At 40.7% G+C, this 19,580-nt stretch overlaps 1 protein-coding gene across 7 annotated transcripts in view; it reads right to left on the bottom strand.

Moving 5' to 3' along the window:
* The window catches only part of ALMS1 (ALMS1 centrosome and basal body associated protein), a 145,034-nt gene that overhangs the window by 55,405 nt on the left and 70,049 nt on the right, over window positions 1-19,580 (bottom strand). For all 7 annotated transcript variants that reach the window (XM_030563833.1, XM_030563827.1, XM_030563832.1 and 4 more), the window contains exon 9: window positions 1,488-3,249. In XM_030563833.1, coding sequence (XP_030419693.1) covers window positions 1,488-3,249 — 1,762 coding nt within the window. The remainder of the gene's footprint in view (window positions 1-1,487; window positions 3,250-19,580) is intronic.

The raw sequence follows: 19,580 nt of genomic DNA, 5'->3' as shown, positions 1-19,580 counted from the left end.
TCCGGTGCCGGCGCCGAGATCACGGCCTGTGAAGCCGTCGGGTCAAGTGCCGCCTCCATGAGGAGAGTCCGGAGCCTTTGATCCCTCTCCTTCTTTGTCCTTGGCTTAAAAGCCTTACAGATGCGGCACTTGTCAGATCTGTGCGATTCCCCGAGGCACTTCAGGCACACTTCGTGGGGATCGCTGGTAGGCATGGGCTTCTTGCAGGCCGCACACTGTTTGAAGCCCGGCGAAACAGGCATGAGCCTGGCGCCGGGTGCCGGGAAGGGCTAAGCCCCCGGCGAAGAACTACTTAACAACTATTTAACTTAACTATCTACTTAACCAACTAATTAACAACTATAATGGACTAGAGATGAACGATAGATAAACGATAGAGAACTAGGAGAGCTAGGGACGTGGAGGACAGCTATGCCGCGCTCCACAGTTCCAACGACCGACACGGCGGTAAGAAGGAACTGAGGAGCGGGCGGGCCGGCAGGGATATATATTGGGCGCCATGGCGGCGCCACTCCAGGGGGCGACCTGCCGGCCCACTGGAGTTGCTAGGGTAAAAAGTTTCCGACGAACGTGCACGCGCGGCGCGCACACCTAACTGGAATGGATGTGAGCAATCACTCGAAGAAGAACGTGTGACTATGGTGCAACTCCACTGGAAGAGTCTGTTTGCTGCAGGTGGCAAGCGCTGGAGCACTTAGTGCATCTTAACAGTGAAGATAAACAATTGTTCAAGTACCCTTCTACCTCGATGTAACGCTGTCCTCAGGAGCCAACAAATCTTACCATGTTATAGGTGAAACCGTGTTATATTGAATTTGCTTTGATCTACCAGAGTGCACAGCCCCGCCTCACCCCACCCCCAGAGCACTGCTTTACCACGTTATATCCGAATTTGTGTTATATCAGGTCACGTTATACCGAGGCAGAGGTGTAGCTGAAAAGATATCTTTGTATTCCCATTTAAACATATTGAAGGCATCTGATCTCTTCTCACTCCATATGCACACAATTGACTGATGTCACTTTACACAACATCTCAAAGAGGAGTACAGACCCAGAGTTTGGAACAGAGGAAATATTATAGAAACTGAATGAGTCTACATACACCTGTATTGTGTAGCAACAATCACTGGTGCAAAGAGGTACAATTTGCACTGCCTGCACCAATGTGAGTTAATCTGCCACATTAGTTCAGATTTTATTGGGGTATATACCATCACTACCACATTGTCTCTCAGTAGCTGTGTAAATAAATTATTTTGCCCACAGAGTAATATCCAATTAGTTACCTGCCAACTCATAAGTCTGTGAGCACCCTTATGATTTCTAATATGCATCATTTTAAATATCAATATTAAAAATAAGTGCATTTAAAAAAAACAACCCTTTGTGTTTCTCCCACTAAGTGCACAAGAATCAAAACATTTGACGTGACGTGTGGAAGAGGAAAGATTGTAGATTCATGGAAGACACTTTGATTTTCTCACCAGCTGGCCTGTGGGCAGGCAAAATGTGGTTCAGAGATGAAGTTGCTAGGTTAGCAATTTCAGATACCCTCTGGTGAGAGGACCCAAAGGTACCGGTTTCACCATCTTCAGTACTAACGTATATCTCTGCTGAAAATGTTGTCTTTTCAGGACTTTCTGTTGTTATCTGAGTTATGGCATCAGATGTTGCCTTTCCAGTTTGTGCAGAAACTGTGGTTTTGAAATTATCCTGCAGATTATGTCCACATGAATCCAAAACTCTGGTGTGAGCCTGCACTGAGAATGGTACCCTCTGGCTACTTTCCAGAGGCATATATCTTAAATCTTGTGAAGATAAGGGTTTTAGGAAATATGAAGAACCTTGATCCTTTGGGATAGATTTAGTAGTTAATAATTTAGAGGCAGATTCTAACAAAATTTTGGGGGGAGAGCTTGAAAGCATTTGTTGAGCATCAGTCTTAAGTCTGTCATTAGCTCTTATTTCAGCTTCAGTGTCCAATATACTGAACGGTTCTGAAGTATTGCGTTTTGGGGAGAGAGTTATGTGGACACAAGACAGTGCTTTCCTGGTTGGAGATGAAGGAGATTCAGGCATGGCGGTTAAAGTTTTATCTGGGAAGGAACAATGTACCACATTGGCATGTCCGGTCTCAACATCTCTCTGGCTGACAGAGAACATATCAGAGGACAGTTTATCCTCCTTTTTCAACAAATTATCATGGTCTTTAAGCAAAAGGGTTCGTAGGCTATGAACTGGACCTTCTGAGCTATCTGCAAATGGAACCTGGCTGTACAGATTCATCTTTCCTTGCTGATGAGGACTCACAGAAAGAGGTTGATAACATCTATTTACTTCTTGATCAAATTTCATATCATGATCAACCCCAGAAAATCTGGCACTATGTCTGCCCAACCCAAGCATATTGTGAGTGGAAGATTCAGCTTCCTCAACACTATCTGCAACTAGAGTAAGTCCTTGGTCAGTGTATGTGGTTTTAGAACCCTGACCTGAAAAAATGTCTTTTTCTTGAGAAGTTCCAAGTTTGCCAACAGGAATGGGCATATGCTGAAACCTGTCTTTATCTGCACTAAATTTAAAATCATTATCAAGTGAGTGAGTGGCTGTTGGGCTTGATGAAAGACATGATTTAGGACTTTCCACTTGTTGCTTGCCAGGTCTCTGCTCTTTAGCACTAACAGATGCAATTTCAAAAGGCATTATACCATGAAGAGTATCTTCACTGAGACTGGCACTAAGGACAGTAGAAGCTACCGGAGACTGGGAAAGTTTACGGGATGCAAAAGTGATGGAAGTAATCTGCTTGGCAACTTCTACAGAAGGTTTTTCTGTAGACAGCTTCTTCTGAGATGAAAGAATCACGTCCTCTTCTGTTGGTGCACTGGAGGCATCCACCAATCCCATTGAACATTTGTCCATATTTTTACACAAGGGTGAGTGGAGCTCAATGCTAGCATCAAAGGAATTAGCTCTGAGCATCTGCAGTTGATGGTGGGTATGTTTTTGGATAGTATTCAAAGCTTTAAACTGTGCATCGTCTAGTGGTGAACAATCAGCAGGGTCACTTCTATATATTGGTGTGACCTGTCTTGTGTTTGACTCTAGAGACTCATTAAGTTTGAAATCTTGTGTCTGGCTGTCAATTTGCAACTGTTTGCCAGCTGGGGATTTGAAGTGTCCTGTGTTCTGCCTCTGACTATGGCTGTGACTCGATGTAGTCTCTGAATTGTTTCGCCGCGGATCCTGTAAATGCAAAAAAACCATAAAGATTCTTGGAAAAAAAATAAGTTGTGCAATAAGAATTTAACAATTGAAGTAAGGACTAAAGTTGACAATAACCCTATTTTTGCCATCACACAGAAAATACATTCTGGACAACAACTGCTAATATGACTGTAAACATAACAAGACTGGCCTTCATGTATGCCAGAAAAGCAGTCTGTTCAGTTTCAATGCCACAGTATACAATACCACCACTGTAATTTACCTTTCTGATAGTATTCTTCAGGGTTTGGTTTGTAATAAAATAGACAATATCTAGATTTTCTTAAGATAGAGAGGAGTGCTCTCCCACTTCCCTACCCCACCAGCCGTTTGTTTCATCCATCCTGTCCCATTTTGTTATAAGCCTAGATTATAAAGTGTTTGGAACAGAGACTGTTTTCTTACTTCTCATTTGTACTGTGTCCAGCACAGCGGAACTCAGATCCCCAACTGGGGCCTCCAGACATTAATAAATAACAAATATTAATATAGTTAAGCCACTAGCTACTTAGGACCTGACTGGATACTATAGGACACTATTGCTGTCAGACATTTTGCGATGCCATAGCTGTCACTTTAAGAAATAAAACTGGGCACATAAAAATTCTACCTTGTTCCACTCCAACAGAGTTTAAGAACCCAAGTGGATGATTTAGTTGGGGACTGGTCCTGCTTTGAGCAGGGGGTGGAGCAGATGACCTCCTGAGGTCCTTTCTAACCCAGATATTCTATGATTCTAAGTGCACATATGCGTCACACACAAATCAAAGAAAGATTCAATTACTGATAAAAGCAAAGCAAAAAGCCATTCTTTAAACTGATACCTGAGAAAAGTCTTCAATTAAAGTTTGGTGATTTTAATTCTCACATTCAATAGTTCTCTTTTTTCCCCACTAGGAAACAAATCTTCCAACAGCAATCTAAGCATTACATCTGCAACAGTGCTCTTTCTGCAAGCCAATGTCATACTGACAAGAAAATTAAAACAGAATTCAAAAAAATATCCAGAGCTTAAAAAGCCACTATTAACTAGCAATAACTTTTCCCTCTCCAGATATACGTCATCTTTTTCCTGTTAAAATATGCATGTATTCCATAGGAACATTCTTTTGTTTTACAAAAACTGGTAAGACTGCTTGCAACTGTGCTCGAAGTAAGGGTGGAAGGGTAGGGGAGAAATCTTTAGATTTCTAAAACCCGACCAGTTACTTACCAGTAAAGCCACCAGGTAAAAATCTCATCTTTTTAACGTTTTCAATCATGTATAAAAGTTGATGTTAATTGTGATAATGATCCTACATTTACAGAACACCTTTAATCCCAAAGCTTTTACAAATGTAAAATTAACATTGAAACTACACAAGAATTACTTAATCCACCACTGAAACACAGGCATCTCTAGTATGAAATGTGCAACAGCACAATAATTTAGGACAGATAAATAAAAACAGACTTGCCTTGGCAGGTATATAAAGCAAAAACTAAATAAAACATGGTAAAGCCCATCAATTAATCAGAAAATAAGTGCTGCCCTACTTTCTGACGATTCCTTCTCCTGGTCACACAATGTTCTGTTGGTCAGATCTCGTGTCTTTCATCTATTGGCATGCTATCTTGCTAACATGGGCAGCTGAAGTAAATGGCAAAACTCCCATCAATTTAAATGGCAGGAGTTTGCCCTTCAGTTGTAAACTCCTTGGGTACAGACTATATCTTCCTCTATATTCAGCTCTTTAATTTCTAAACAGAAAACTGAAGCTTGGTGTCTCTGAACAGTCTTCTGCAGACAGTTGCATACCAACAAGTACACTATATGCTGACACAGATCTGAGAGGTACTTTAGCCAGCTCTGGTTACTGTGCCAAATTTGTTTACTGTAATGCAGAACTAAATAACGCACATACAAGTATGCCAATATAAGGTTTCAACATACCAGGCTCTCTGCTCTCTTTCAAGCTTTCATGATAAATAATGGACATTTTAAAGTGTTACATTTACACCTATATTGTAGTGAACGTGCAGACTTACCAAGGATGATGATCACTCAAAAAAGGCTTTTTGTTTTTAGATGCCTCTCTGGCTGGTTTGTTGATTTGTTTTGTTTAATAGAAGAGAATAGAACCTAGGTTCCCGAGAATATCCTTATTAGGGAAGGCGCACCAAACCTGAACAGTTTTTCTCTGCAGCAGCTTACCTGATAGATATAACAGGTGGCATCTTTATAAGAAAAACTAGAAATAAAACACGCCTCTACAGAGCAGGTCACACTGCAAACAAGTCGATAGGTAAGTAAACAAACACCAGACTCTCAGATGCATGCAGAATATTCTCAGCTAGCAGTCTAAAATTCCCTCAGTCAAAGGGGTATGCTAACTAAAGAGAGGCCACACTGTTTAACCCCACTGCAGATAGCACTGAGATGCATCAATCACATTCCACACAACATGCTAGAAAACCACTCTCTCTTACATCACTTCATCCCATCACCTTTAGTTACAAATTAGCATCAGAAGCAGTGCCATTATCACCACATACTGGAAATAGACAAGAAACATTTTTGATCAGCAAATTTTACATCAATGTCACTGGAGCCCATATTTGCTCCATAAAACCTTAATCCCTGTCCAATTTCTTTAGAAATAGAGAATTTAATTGACAAGGACAAAAGTGTATTATTTTTAAGATACCAGTCTTTGCATTCCTTTAATTCAGATTAATTCAAAATTGATGGACTTTCCACTGATGCTGTGAAGAGCTAACATGAAAGAAATTATATTGACCTGGACAAAGTTTAGATAGTCCTGTTCTGGCCTAGAAAATCTATGTAGTTTGTTAATTTATCTTCTGATCTGTAAAGCTGGGGAAAATGTAATCTTACATTTCATTAGTAGAAGGCCATGTTGATGTCTGAACAAGTACTCCTCCAACAGCTAGAGTAAAAGAATGGGCAAATAAAGCCAGCCACAGTAGAACTGGAAATGGTCTTGTGTAAACCATGAATTAAATAGATAATCCTGGACAATTTGTTTGGATGTCCAAAATGTCATTGGAAATGAAATACTTTGATCATTTGATCAAGAAAACCTTCAAGATAAGCATTAGGTTCATTCTTCCAAACCATGCCTTTTGAGGTGTTATCTGTGCTAGAAAAGTACAAGCAATTAACTAAAGTTGATTTAAAAGTCAGTCAAGTTAAACTGATAAAAAGCCCCAACATATGCATTTAAATCAGTTTAACCTTTACCTACATCAATTTAGCTACAGTCAGTAACTTACCAAGACTAAATCAACTTAAGAAAGGAATAAATCAATTTAAGTGTGTCATATTAAAAGGGTTTACACCAGTTTAACCAGAGAAATTTAAAAATCTGTTTAGTTAAACTGGTGTACTTTTCTAGAAGAGAAAAGGTCTTAAACTCCCAACTCTTCCCTTGAACAGGAGTTCTGCTACAGCTCCAGGCACCAAAAATTCATATGACCATTTTAAATTTCCTCTTACTGTCCTTAATAAAAATGCAATTATAAGGTGGCATGTCTGGACAGGTTTTTCCTACACAGCAAATCATCTTACCTATCAGAAAAATTAATCAGGTTAACCACAGTAAGTTTTTGCTGTTATTTTTAACTGACTAATCAAAGACAAAATATAAGAATATGTTAGAATGCATGCATGCTCTTCAAATGAATAAATAAAAGATAATGTGAACTAATTCAGCCCAAAATTTATCTTGCTCTCTTCATTTACAAAATGTCTAATCTAATATAAATACAAACGGTTTTATTAAATCTTTTCATAGAAGTATTTTAAATTAACAAAGGTTTTTTATCTCCAATTATATAACATCTTACAGTACTGTGAAGCCAAACATATGCTAGAGCATGAGAACCAGAAATAAACTGACCGGCAGTATAGTTTCATTGCCCAAATTAAGCAAAATGCAAAAAAGTAAACAAACAGCAAATATGGTGAAAAATAGGACCTCGGATACTATGGTGATTAACACAGTACTACCAACAAACTAGCTCAAATATAAATCAGATTTAAAAAAATTTTCCATTTGGGTAATTTGAAGTGCTATTAGTAACAAATAAAGGGTTTTTTTAATTTTATGTTAACGATATTCCTTTAAAAATACATTAAAGCACCATGACTGCCCAGCTTAAACTAGTAAAGGCAAAAAAATAGTTAAAAGCAGAAATGCATAAACTCTTCCCCACTGTGCCTAAATATCCAAAAATCTGAGTAGTGAGTAAACTTACCATACCAAACCTAATCTCAGAGGGTTGAGTTTATGGAGAGCAAAATTTGAATTTACTCCACAACCCAGAACTTCCACCTTATCTCTAAATGTCCTGGAATTTGCTCGTTTTAAATGCCCAAGGGGAGCTTTTGCCAACAAGGGACAGCAGGATTGGGTCCTAAACAAAATGCATATTCCTATAGCATACACAAACGCACGCCATAAAAATCCATATAAAATTTAATGTGTTCCAAACTATCTTTGTAAAGGAAACAGCCACTTTTCAAAGTTAAATCTCAACGATTGTGTATTTTGAAAAACAAAGGCAATATAAACCCTTTGATGAATCTGGGCCTAAGTACATGCTTAAGCCCCACAGAAGACAACGACACATAAGTACATGCTTACGTGCTTTACAGAATCAGGACCTTAAATCACATTTTCATAAGTCTTTTTCAAACCTTTTTAATGGTGACAAATTTTGAAAACTGTTTCAGAAACTCTTCTAGGGTAAATCTAAAACTGCTATATTGATTTTTTTTTAATTATAAAATAATCTCTCACACTATAAACCGGATTGTGGGTGCACAAGGGTGGTGTGACCCAGGGATGCCATAGTACCAACTGGCAGAGGATACTGGGGATGCACAGGGTTTCAGAGAGATCCCATGGGTCAGATATATGTGTAATAGTTCACCAAAGGGTGGTGTGTGAGGTACCTGGTGAGAGCCAAGAGGCCACTGATCATCATAATCATTGTGAAACGTATGCATGGATAATATTTAAGGAATTAGGTATGTATACTAAAAAGCATGTTCTTAAAGTCTGGGAACTAAGGAAGGTCCCTAGGAGGTGACATACCTCCTCTCTGAAAGGAACATGTCCCAGGTAACAGACACTTTTCTCTGTCTGACCACAAGAGTGCTGTGTACTGCATGCCTCACAAGGGATGCTTATTTGCATACTGAGTCAGATAACAGTAAAAAAATAAATAAATAAAAAATCTACAAGAGAACATCTATGAGGGTGATGGGAACCAGCAGGAGTGTCCTGTTTATGGCTAAGATCAAAGGATTAGCCTGATATATCAGGATGCAAAGAAACACTCAGGACGCTTCACTGCGGAGGCATGCTGACAGCGTGTTGCATCTCATGAAAGGGAGTCACCACAGCCAGCCTGTTGTAAAGCGCTGGAGAGCAATATTTTATTAAACATGAGAATATCTAGTTAATTAAGGCAAGATTCTAGAATGCATGTTATGATTTTATTTTATACGTGATCATTTGTTTCCATTACTTCTACTTACTAATCCTTCAATCTCTGTGCTTTGTTAAATAAACTTCATATTTGGTTTCTCTATAAACATACAAGTGCGATGTTTTAAGGGGAGCGGTGATCTGTGGTGGAAGTGATGAGTTGAGGTGTACCATATCAGAGGGGTGGCCGTGTTAGTCTATATCCACAAAAACAAAGAGGAGTCTAGTGGCATCTTAAAGACTAACAGATTTAGTTGGGCATAAGCTCTCGTGGGTAAAAAACCCATTTCTTCAGATGCATGGTGGGTTTTTTACCCACAAAAACTTATGCCCAAATAAATCCGTTAGTCTTTAAGGTGCTGCCGGACTCCTCATTGTTTTTGAGATGTACTGTTTCTTTGGAAGTAGAGGATTGGTGAATACTAAGAGTGTTCAGTGAAACAGATGCTGGAATCTCCAGGGAGACGCTCAGAGATTGTGGCGTGTCTATTGCTAACCTGTAGAGAGACAGCAGGGCCTGCGTACATCTAGAGGTGAATGTTTGTGTTGCCAGTGGCCGATGGGGCTGAGGTGCTAACCCCCAGCAGGCACAGACATGGCTTCATCACGCTACGGGCAGATGGCAGTGAGGTGCCTCAATTCTAGCTACCTCTGGGAAGCATCACAGTGGGGGAGTCGCAGGATCTACATCTCGTTTGCTGTTTAGCCAAAGGTCACAGTCCAGGCACATATGTCAGATTATATTAATACTGAGAAGGTTGGAAACAATCTATAACCTTTTTCTTTACCTATCATCTTCCATTTGTTTATTTTGGGTAGGGGAAATAGAACAAAGGAAAGGACATGATGAGTAAGTCAGAGACATATGCTAAACATACTAATTCGCAGCTGGAAAAACTCTTTGCAGACTGTGGCTTGGAAACTACAGGGAAAACAGGACAGGGGATGAGAGCTTTACTCATGGAATATGATAAGCATCAGGTAGAACTGTTTAGCAGGGTGCAGGCTCAGGAAACTAGCCTAGCACAGTTCCCAACTGGGCAGAAGCCTCAAAGTTAGAGTTGGCCAGAACAGAACTCAAAAACTGGAAATAGCAGAGGGGACAGAGAGCAGGAAGCCAAGGAGAGAGCACAGGAAAGGGAGATACTAGCAGAGAAGCAGTAGCAGGAGGCAGAGAAAGTAGCACCAGAGGAGGCCCATCACAGACTACTAGAACTGGAAGACGGGAAGCACAATGCCCAAGAAAATCAGAGAAGCAACAGTGGGTAGCAGATAATCTAAGGCAGGTAGCAGCTGCCCAAGAAAGGGAGATGGAAAGGCAGCACAAGTTTAAAAAGCTGGAAATACAAGGACAGAAACTTCAGCCCACAGGTACGCATCCCAAGGGATCTCACAGCTGGGAGAGACTGTGCCCGAACAACAGGGAGACGGATAGCATTGAAGACTATTGAACTGCCTTCAGAAGGATACACAGGATACACAAATTCCCCAATAACCTCAAAGAATGACCATCTTACCTCCCAAACTGACTGGTAAAGCCTTAAAAGTGATTAATGATATAATGATGTAAATGAAGCTATGCTGTACAATCTGTTTAAGGGCCTTGTGTTTAAAAAGTTTTCAAATTACTGCAGAGGCATATCGCCTAAAGTTTACAAACATCAACTATTTGATAAATTAAGTCACAGGGAATGTGTTTCATAAATGGGTGATTATTTGAGAAAAGGGACAGAAACTAATCACAAATTGGTAGATCTGTTTGCTCAGGAACAGTTATTTGAAATCTGCTTTGATGAGATGAGGGCAGAAGTATGGGAAAAATCCCTAATAACTGTGGAAGAGGTAACCAGAGCAGGTGACTTTTGCATACAAGACCATTCACAGTGCACAGGTCCCAAAGGGAAGGCCAAACGCCTGGCATAAAAGGGGGTCCCTAGTTTGTTCAAGGTGAAAAGGAGGGAGGAGAGGGCACTAAACACACATCACCCCACCACAGGTTCCCTCCTTGTAGCCCTAATTATTGGACCCCAGCCCAAGGTACTGGCCCAAGAAAGTGCTTCTTACGTGGGTCCCTTGAACACAAGAAGAAACAATGCCCCAAGGCTTGGGAGTCCAAGACAATGCTTAGTCCATGCAGGTTAATGCGGCTACGCTCGAGTCAGAGACTTAAGTGGTCTCAGAGGAGGTTCTAGTTAATTTTATCTGATCTGACCTCCTGGTGGTAGACAATGAGTTCATTAAAGAGGACAAAGCAAACAGTAAAGTGTGCCAGGGTGGAGACACTGGTAGCCAGATCTCTAGTCAGGAGGGATGTGATTAAGGAGGATGATATGCCCCCAAGGGAGGAGGTAAAACTCCTTGCCTTAGGGCACTTTAGAACCACAGCGCCTTTAGCTCACATTGAATTAGAATGGGAAGGCTTACAACGTACTCTGACTATGGGGATTCTTAAAATGTTACCAGCTGATTTATTGGTGGGAAATGACATACTATCACTACCCAAAGCTGTTAATATTGTGACTCAGAGCAAGAGGAATATGTCCCTAAGTTTCCAAAGGTAAGCCTGAAGAAGAATAGATAGTTGAGAGGGAAGAGGAGTCTTCAACAGTTTTATTAGCAGAAGGTAACGATGTCTCTCCAGGAGAGGGGAGGCAGGAGTCACTCCCCTCCTTGCCTAAAACATCTCTCTGTGCAAGAAAAAAAACAAATGGAGGTTGCTGCAGAACACAGTGCAGACACCTCCATGGAGAGCATAAGGGAGGCCATGCTCAATAATGCCTCAGAAAAAAAAACCAAGGTGAGGTTCTTTATAGAAGAGGGGAGGATTTATAGGGAGGCCATAGTGGGCAATAAAAAGCAGTTTGTAGGGCTCTCCAGGACAATTGATCATGCCTTCAAAGCATCATGTGAAGTCAATGTTACTAGCTCAAGACTAACCATCTGCAGGTTACTTGGGAAAGACAAAAGAAAAATTTCTATTTGCCCAATATTCAAAATGAGATAAGGGATACTGCAAGATTTATGTCAAAGTGGAGAGAGCCTGTAGGTCTCTGCAAGGCTCCTGTGCATCCTTTACCAGTGATCAAAGCAGCATTTTTCAGAGTTGCTATGGATATCACACGGCTCAGACGCAGGCCAACCCATAATGGACAAAGATTGATATTACTGGGGTTGATTTTGCAACCAGGTATCCAGAAGCAGTTACTCTGTCTAATATGGAATCTGAAACAGCAAGAATAATTAATCAGTGGAACAATTTACCAAGGGTCATGGTGGATTCTCCGTCACTGACAATTTTAAAATCAGGATTGGATGGTTTTTGAAAAGATATGTTCTAGGAATTATTTTGGTGAAGGTCTATTGCCTGCATTATACAAGTCAGGCTAGATGATCATAATGGTCCTTTCTGGCTTTAGAATCTATTAACAGCTGCTGAAGCACTGTTCTTTATATTCAGCAGCGTGGGTTTCCCAAAACAGATCTTATCAGATCAGGCATTACATTTCATGTCCCAGCTATTTGGTGAATTATGGAAGGGTAAAACAGCTGACATCTGTCCCATATCACCCAAAAACAAATTGTTTAGTTGATAAGTTCAACAGGACCCTAAAATCTATGCTGAGAATGTATGTAAACAAAAAGGCAAGTGACTGGGATACGTTACCCTATTTACTTACCAGAAGGTACCCCAAGAATCCACAGCATTCGCCCTGTGACAATGCACTTCATAATGCTTTATAAAAATATGCTAATGAGTGTGAATATAATGTAATTGGAACACTGCTCATGCAAAAGGTCTCTTGTAAGGTATCATTACAAAGCTTATAATCTACTGAAGGTGTTCATCCTATTTGTATGTATGTATCACTCTTGTATCTAAAACTAGAAATATAAAGTATTACTCTGAAGTCCTATTGTAATTATGCAAAGTGTAGGCCATTAACAACTGGTTGTGAATGACTCTGTATACTTGCAAAACTTCTTGGGTACGTGCAGGCCAGCACTGGAAGAATGAAGGCTGGGGTCTCACAGGACATGTGAACATGTCACATGACACGTGAACATGTCACATGACACTGTAATCCATCTTTAACCTGGTGCTTTTCCATTTAGAAGGAGGAGTGAGAACCCAGAGAGAGACAAAGGATTCCTGCCTTGTGCTAAAGCTATAAATGGGGGTGGAACAAAACAAAGGGGTCCCAGTCATGTGGAATCCCCTGCTTTTCACCTAAGACGCCTGCTGGAACTAACAAGGTCTGTACCAGGGGAAAGGACTGGGCCCAAACTAGGAAGAAGTCGAGTCTGTGGAAAAACTTATTGGAACATCTCTGAGGGTGAGATTTACCTGTATTCAGTTTCTTAATTAGGCTTAGATCTGCATGTTTTGTTTTATTTTGCTTGGTAACTTTACTTTGTTCTGTCTGTTATTACTTGGAACCACTTAAATCCTACTTTTTATACTTAATAAAGTCACTTTTGTTTATTAGGTAACTCAAAGTAAGTGATTAATACGGGGGGGGGAGGGGCGCAAACAGTTGTGCATGTCTCTCTATCAGTATTATAGAGGGCAGACAATTTATGAGTTTACCCCATATAAGCTTTATACAGAGTAAAACGGATTCATTTGGTGTTTGGATCCCATTGGAGTCTGGGTGCTGGAGACAGGAGTACTTGCTAAGATGTTTTCAGTTAAATCTGCAGCTTTGGGGGTGTGGTTCAGACCCTGGGTCTGTGTTGCAGTAGGCTAGCGTGCCTGGCTCAACAGGGCAGGGTTCTGGAGTCCCAGGCTGGCAGGGAAAATGGGATCAGAGGTAATTTCAGCACATCAGGTGATAGTCCCAAGGAGGTCTCTGTGACCGAACCCATCACACGCCCCATTTGACCTCCAGTGTGGGAGAAATGTCAGAGATGCCCTGGGTCTCATTAGAGACTCCTAGGAAGATAGCACGGAAACAGAAGGGGAATTGGTGGCTCAGTATGTGCAGTGGTTATGGGAAGATTTAAAATCCATGAAGGGGATAGCGCAGCAAAACCTCACAAAAAGACAGGCAGCTCAGAAAGAATGCTACGATCGCAATACCTGTGATCATTTCATGTGGGGGATTTAGTACTGGTGTTACTCCTTGTAATAAAGTACACCTTGCAGAACTTGAGATGGTATAAAGGGTTAAAGATGTTACTTAAAACATACAAAGGGCCCAAAGCAGGGTTGCACCTCAAACTGTGCATATAAACCAGTTAACTGTGTATCACAAACATGAAGCCATTGTAAACATGATAAGCAGTGTAGAGAAGGACTTTAAGACAGCTCCTCTTATTGCTTTGGTGACTGAATGCCATAGTGACACTGCACTAGAGAGCACTAATCTATATAAAGGGTTAACCAGGACTGAAAAAAATCAAGAGATTAAGGCTGTGCAGCAAAGTCATCAGCAGATATTTTCCAGCAGGCCAGGCCTGACTCACAAGATGGTCTATAAGATTAACACTGTAGGAGCACAGCCTGCACTCACCAGAGCATGCTGGATGATTGGTAAAATGCAGGAGCAGGTAAGTAAGGAGATAGCAAGCATGCTGGAAATGGAAATAATTGCAGAGTCAAACAATCCCTGGGCATCTCCAGTTGTTATGGTTCCTAAAAATAAATGGGTCTAAGATTTTTGTTGGTTATAGAAAGCTTCATGCTATCACTATTCCTGATGCATACTCTAGGCCCAAAATCAATGACATGCTAGACACTCTAGCAGGGCAAAGTTCCTGAGCACCATGGATTAACAAAAGGGTGCTATAATATTCCCTTAGACAGTGAAGAGCAGAAAAAAAACACACGCCTCCATGACTGATTCTGAACTTAAAAAGAGTCCCAAGTGTTGCCCTTTTGGTTAATTAATGCAGGAGCCATATTTCAGAGGCTTGTTAACCAGATGTTAGCTAGGTCCAGGATTTTGCTTTAGCCTACATAGATGACAGCGCCATCTTCTGGACAGATCATAAAAACCACTTGGGATTGTCCTGAAGAAGGTCAAAGATGCAAATCTTACAGTCAAAATGTAACATAGGTACAGCCGAAGTCCCTTACCTAGGTCATTGCATAGGATGGGGCCAAATTTGCCAGAATCTGCTGAAAGTGGAATCCACTGTTGTGACATTTCCCAGGGTACCCAGGATTGTGAGGCACTTTGTTACTACCTGCCCTCAGCGTGAAGAAGCCTTGTTTGTGCCTACTGGAGATCAGCTCCCTAACTCCATCATCCATGGGCAACACATATATCAGGGTTTGGCAACCTTTCAGAAGTGGGGTACCGAGTCTTCATTTATTCACTCTAATAAATTTAAGGTTTCACATGCCAGTATTATTTTAACGTTTTTAGAAGGTCTCTTTCTAGAAGTCTATAATATATAACTAAACGATTGTTGTATGCAAAGTAAATAAGGTTTTTAAAATGTTTAAGAAGACTTCATTTAAAATTAAATTAAAATGCAGAGCCCCCTGGACCGGTGGCCAGGACCCAGGCAGCATGAGTGCCACGCAAAATCAGCTCGTGTGCCACCTTTGTCACGCATGCCATAGGTTGCCTACCCCTGACATATACTCCACTCTCAACATATGCAGGCTCCAATATCCCTCTGCAGGTTAGCGATAGGCACACTCCAATCCCTGAGCATCTCCCTGGAGTATCCAGACTCGGCTCCACTGGACACTCACAGTATTCACAGATTCACTGCTTCCAAAGAAGGAGTACACTCCAGCTACTAGTTTCATGTCAGATCACTGCTCCATTTTACACACAGCACTTAGATATGTTCATAGTGAAAACAAGCAAAAGTTTATTTAATAAAGAGAAGAGATTCAAATGATAGCAAATACAAATATTGAAAACAAATGGTTACATATAAAATAAAATCATAACATGCATTCTATAACCTATACTTATTTAACTAGATACTTCTATGTCGTATCAAGCAAACTTCACTCTAAAGGCCTTCCAACATTTTTCAGCCTGGCCTGGCTATGATCCTTTTTTCATGAGACAGAATGTGCTTCCAGCTTGTCATGTAGGTAAAGAATACTGGGCATCTCTTTGAAACCCCAGATATATCAAAACAGTCTCTTATCTTCATTCATAAACTGGACACACTCCTGCACCGTATTCCTTCCTGCACATCGATCTACTTGTCGATTTTGCAGTCTTGGTTAGCTGCTGACTCTGTATGTAAACAGACATACCTTGTGCAACACACAATGACCAAACAGAGAGACAGACATCTACCTGAACAGATGCCTGAACAGAACCTGTCTGAGGCATGTCACCACCTGACATTACATGTTCTCTTCCAACAGGAGATAACAGACGCTTCTCTCTCTGTCTAGACACGAGAGTATTGTATGCCTCAAAAAAGGATGCCTTTCGCATACTGAGCCAAATACCAGTCAAAAGATTTCACAATCTACAAGAGAAAATCTACAGGGAAAAAAAAAAAACGGAGTGTGGGGGAAAATGATTTTAGTCATAAACAGGACACCCAAAAGGATTAAACTGGTATGTCAGGGAATGCAAAGAAGCACATGATCCTTCACCGAGGAGGCAAACTGACAGCATATTGTATCTCATGAAAGAAGGGTCACAACAAGCCTAGGTGTAAAGCACTGGTGAGCAATAGTTTAGACATGAAAATATCTTGTTAATTAAGTCTAGGTTCTAGAATGCATGTTATAATTTTATTTCATATGTAGCCATATATGTTTCCAATACTACTACTTGATAATACTTGAATCTCTGATTTGTACATAAGCTTATATACGTTTACTGAGAAATAAAGTATAAGTGGTGCGTGTTAAGCAGAGCAGTGATCTGAGGTGTACCTGGTAAGCACAGGTGTACTGTTTCTTTGGAAGCAGCTGATCTGTGAATACTGAGAGCGTCCAGTGGAACAGGGGCTGGACACTTGAGGGCGATGCTTGGAAGACTCGGGTGTTTGAAGTGTGCTAATCTGTAGAGAAGCAGCAGGGCCTTCGTAGACCTAAGGCTGGCCCATGGAGTTGGGGAGCTGACCCCAGAAGGCATGGGCAAAGCTTCCTCACTCTAAAGGCAGGTGGTAACAAGATGGTCTGAGGTAAACAGGATGAAGTTCAATAAAGATAAATGCAAAGTGCTCCACTTAGGAAGGAACAATCAGTTTCACACATACAGAATGGGAAGAGACTGTCTAGGAAGGAGTATGGCAGAAAGAGATCTAGGGGTCATAGTGGACCACAAGCTTAATATGAGTCAACAGTGTGATACTGTTGCAAAAAAAGCAAACATGATTCTGGGATGCATTAACAGGTGTGTTGTAAACAAGACACGAGAAGTCATTCTTCCGCTTTACTCTGCGCTGGTTAGGCCTCAACTGGAGTATTGTGTCCAGTTCTGGGCACCGCATTTCAAGAAAGATGTGGAGAAATTGGAGAGGGTCCAGAGAAGAGCAGCAAGAATGATTAAAGGTCTTGAGAACATGACCTATGAAGGAAGGCTGAAACAATTGGGTTTGTTTAGTTTGGAAAAGAGAAGACTGAGAGGGGACATGATAGCAGTTTTCAGGTATCTAAAAGGGCGTCATCAGGAGGAGGGAGAAAACTTGTTCACCTTAGCCTCCAATGATAGAACAAGAAGCAATGGGCTTAAACTGCAGCAAGGGAGATTTAGGTTGGACATTAGGAAAAAGTTCCTAACTGTCAGGGTAGTTAAACACTGGAATAGATTGCCTAGGGAAGTTGTGGAATCTCCATCTCTGGAGATATTTAAGAGTAGGTTAGATAAATGTCTATTAGGGATGGTCTAGACAGTATGTGGTCCTGCCATGAGGACAGGGGACTGGACTCGATGACCTCTCGAGGTCCCTTCCAGTCCTAGAGTCTATGAGTCTATGCCTTAAAACCCTGGGTACCCCCAGGAAGCGTCACAGGGACCAGCAACAATTGCAGTGCCAGCCTTCTCCTAAACACAGAGACTGTGTGCTATTACCATCGCTTGGGGCACAAGCCACACCAAAATGTTTGGGAGGATGCAAGGCCATGGTCTCCCTTCTAGGATCTCTCCCCGCCTTGGTCGCAGTTGGATGCACATAATACTCAAAGGGTAGTACAAGTATGTACACTCTCCCTGCATGCTGGGGAGCTCCAGGTTGCTTTATGACTCTCTGAGCTCTCCCTAGCACAGGGAAGCTCTGTACCATCCTCAACTCAGGGCCTTGCTTTTAAAGCACAACCTGGCCTAGCAAGAGACGTTTTAGCTGTAATGAATATTTATTGCTGAATTGTAAACATCCACTTACAGAGCTTTGCAATGGGAATATTAATATAACGAAAGTAAATCCAGAAGAATAAAAGAATCTGTCTGTTCTGCTATCTCTAGATATTTTATGCTTTCTAGGTTCCATATACCCTTTCTGCAAACCTTCAGTTTTTCCTATAATAACCAATATCTTTTTAAAGAACCTGTTTCTACTTCTCTTTCATAATCTTCTCTCTAGACTGGTTTCTCTGTTTCAAAACCAACCTGTATGTATTTCTCAGTGTAGAACAGAGCAACAGTACTCTGACAAAGTAGCAGAGGTTCAGAGTGCAGGGAACAAGGTGGCTACTTCCAGTACTGTCTCTGGAGTGAATATCACATCATTAGATGTATAGATCAAATATAGAGCTGTGCAAAAAAAAACAAAAACAAAAAAACACCACACACGCAAACTGCAGCATTGTTGAAGCCAGTGAGGAAACATCACTCCTCTAGAATTGCAAAAAGCAACCTTCCCCCATCTACTATTTTCACCAACATTTTCACACTTAAAAACTGCTTGTAAACTGCTTGTGAGCCCCCTTGCCCAGTCAGATTTACATCTTGGCAAGATGAGTCTGAAGAAAATATAAGAGAGAAATTCATTGCACATTCCCTCCCTTACTCATGACCTTATGGAGGCATGCATATATCCAGCGAGAACACTGCTAATATGAAATCTCGTAAATTTCACAAAGTAAGCTGAAAGTTGTAGGCGACACCTGCCTGACTCTCCATGACAATTTTTGTGTTTTACAATCACACTGTCATCTTTTTTTTTTTTAAACAAACTATTTCTCTCTCATCTGCTGCTGTATGAAGGATCCACATAGACAATAGTGAGAATAAACTAACTGAATATAAGTGAAAGCACTGAAACTGATTGTGCAGAGTGCAGCCAAATGCATTAAGTACAGAAAATATTTGGTCTTTTGGATCTGTTAGTTACAGTAGACTTAGGTGTTACGTGAAATACCAGATAAAATTTTTCAGAGAGAATTGTGATTTAAAAAACAAAAACAAAAACAACAAAAAAACTACACTGTTATTCTATGCCAGTGTTTTAAGCCACATTTTAACAAAGCACTTTGTTATTTAAGTACTTTGCTGAATCAGTGCCTTGAAGAAATCAACCTAATACCTCTAGTTTTGGACTTGCGTATGGTAGTAAACAGATCTTTTATCATCCATCCATATGTCCCCTCTAATTATTTTGTACAGCTGCACGATTCCCCTCTTGACCTTTAGTTTGAGGCACAGAGGACTCTTTCCTCTATATTTATGAGAAAGTCTGGAATTTTATTTCTTCAGTTTCTTCATATAAAGTTTATATCAAAATCAGAAAAACTTCAAGAGTTACCAGAAAAACAAGTTTTTCCAGGTTAATGTTCCCTGCATCATCCCCACTGTTAACAGTTAATGAACTATAAAACACACACAGATAATATTACCCAACACATTCTTTAGTTTAGGACACAATTATTTTTATATCAGCTGT

Source organism: Gopherus evgoodei, chromosome 5 (genome assembly GCF_007399415.2).
Source record: "Gopherus evgoodei ecotype Sinaloan lineage chromosome 5, rGopEvg1_v1.p, whole genome shotgun sequence".
Taxonomy (NCBI): domain Eukaryota; kingdom Metazoa; phylum Chordata; order Testudines; family Testudinidae; genus Gopherus; species Gopherus evgoodei.
The sequence above is the reverse complement of the archived record's forward strand: the minus strand, read 5'-3'. Positions and strand labels throughout refer to the sequence as shown.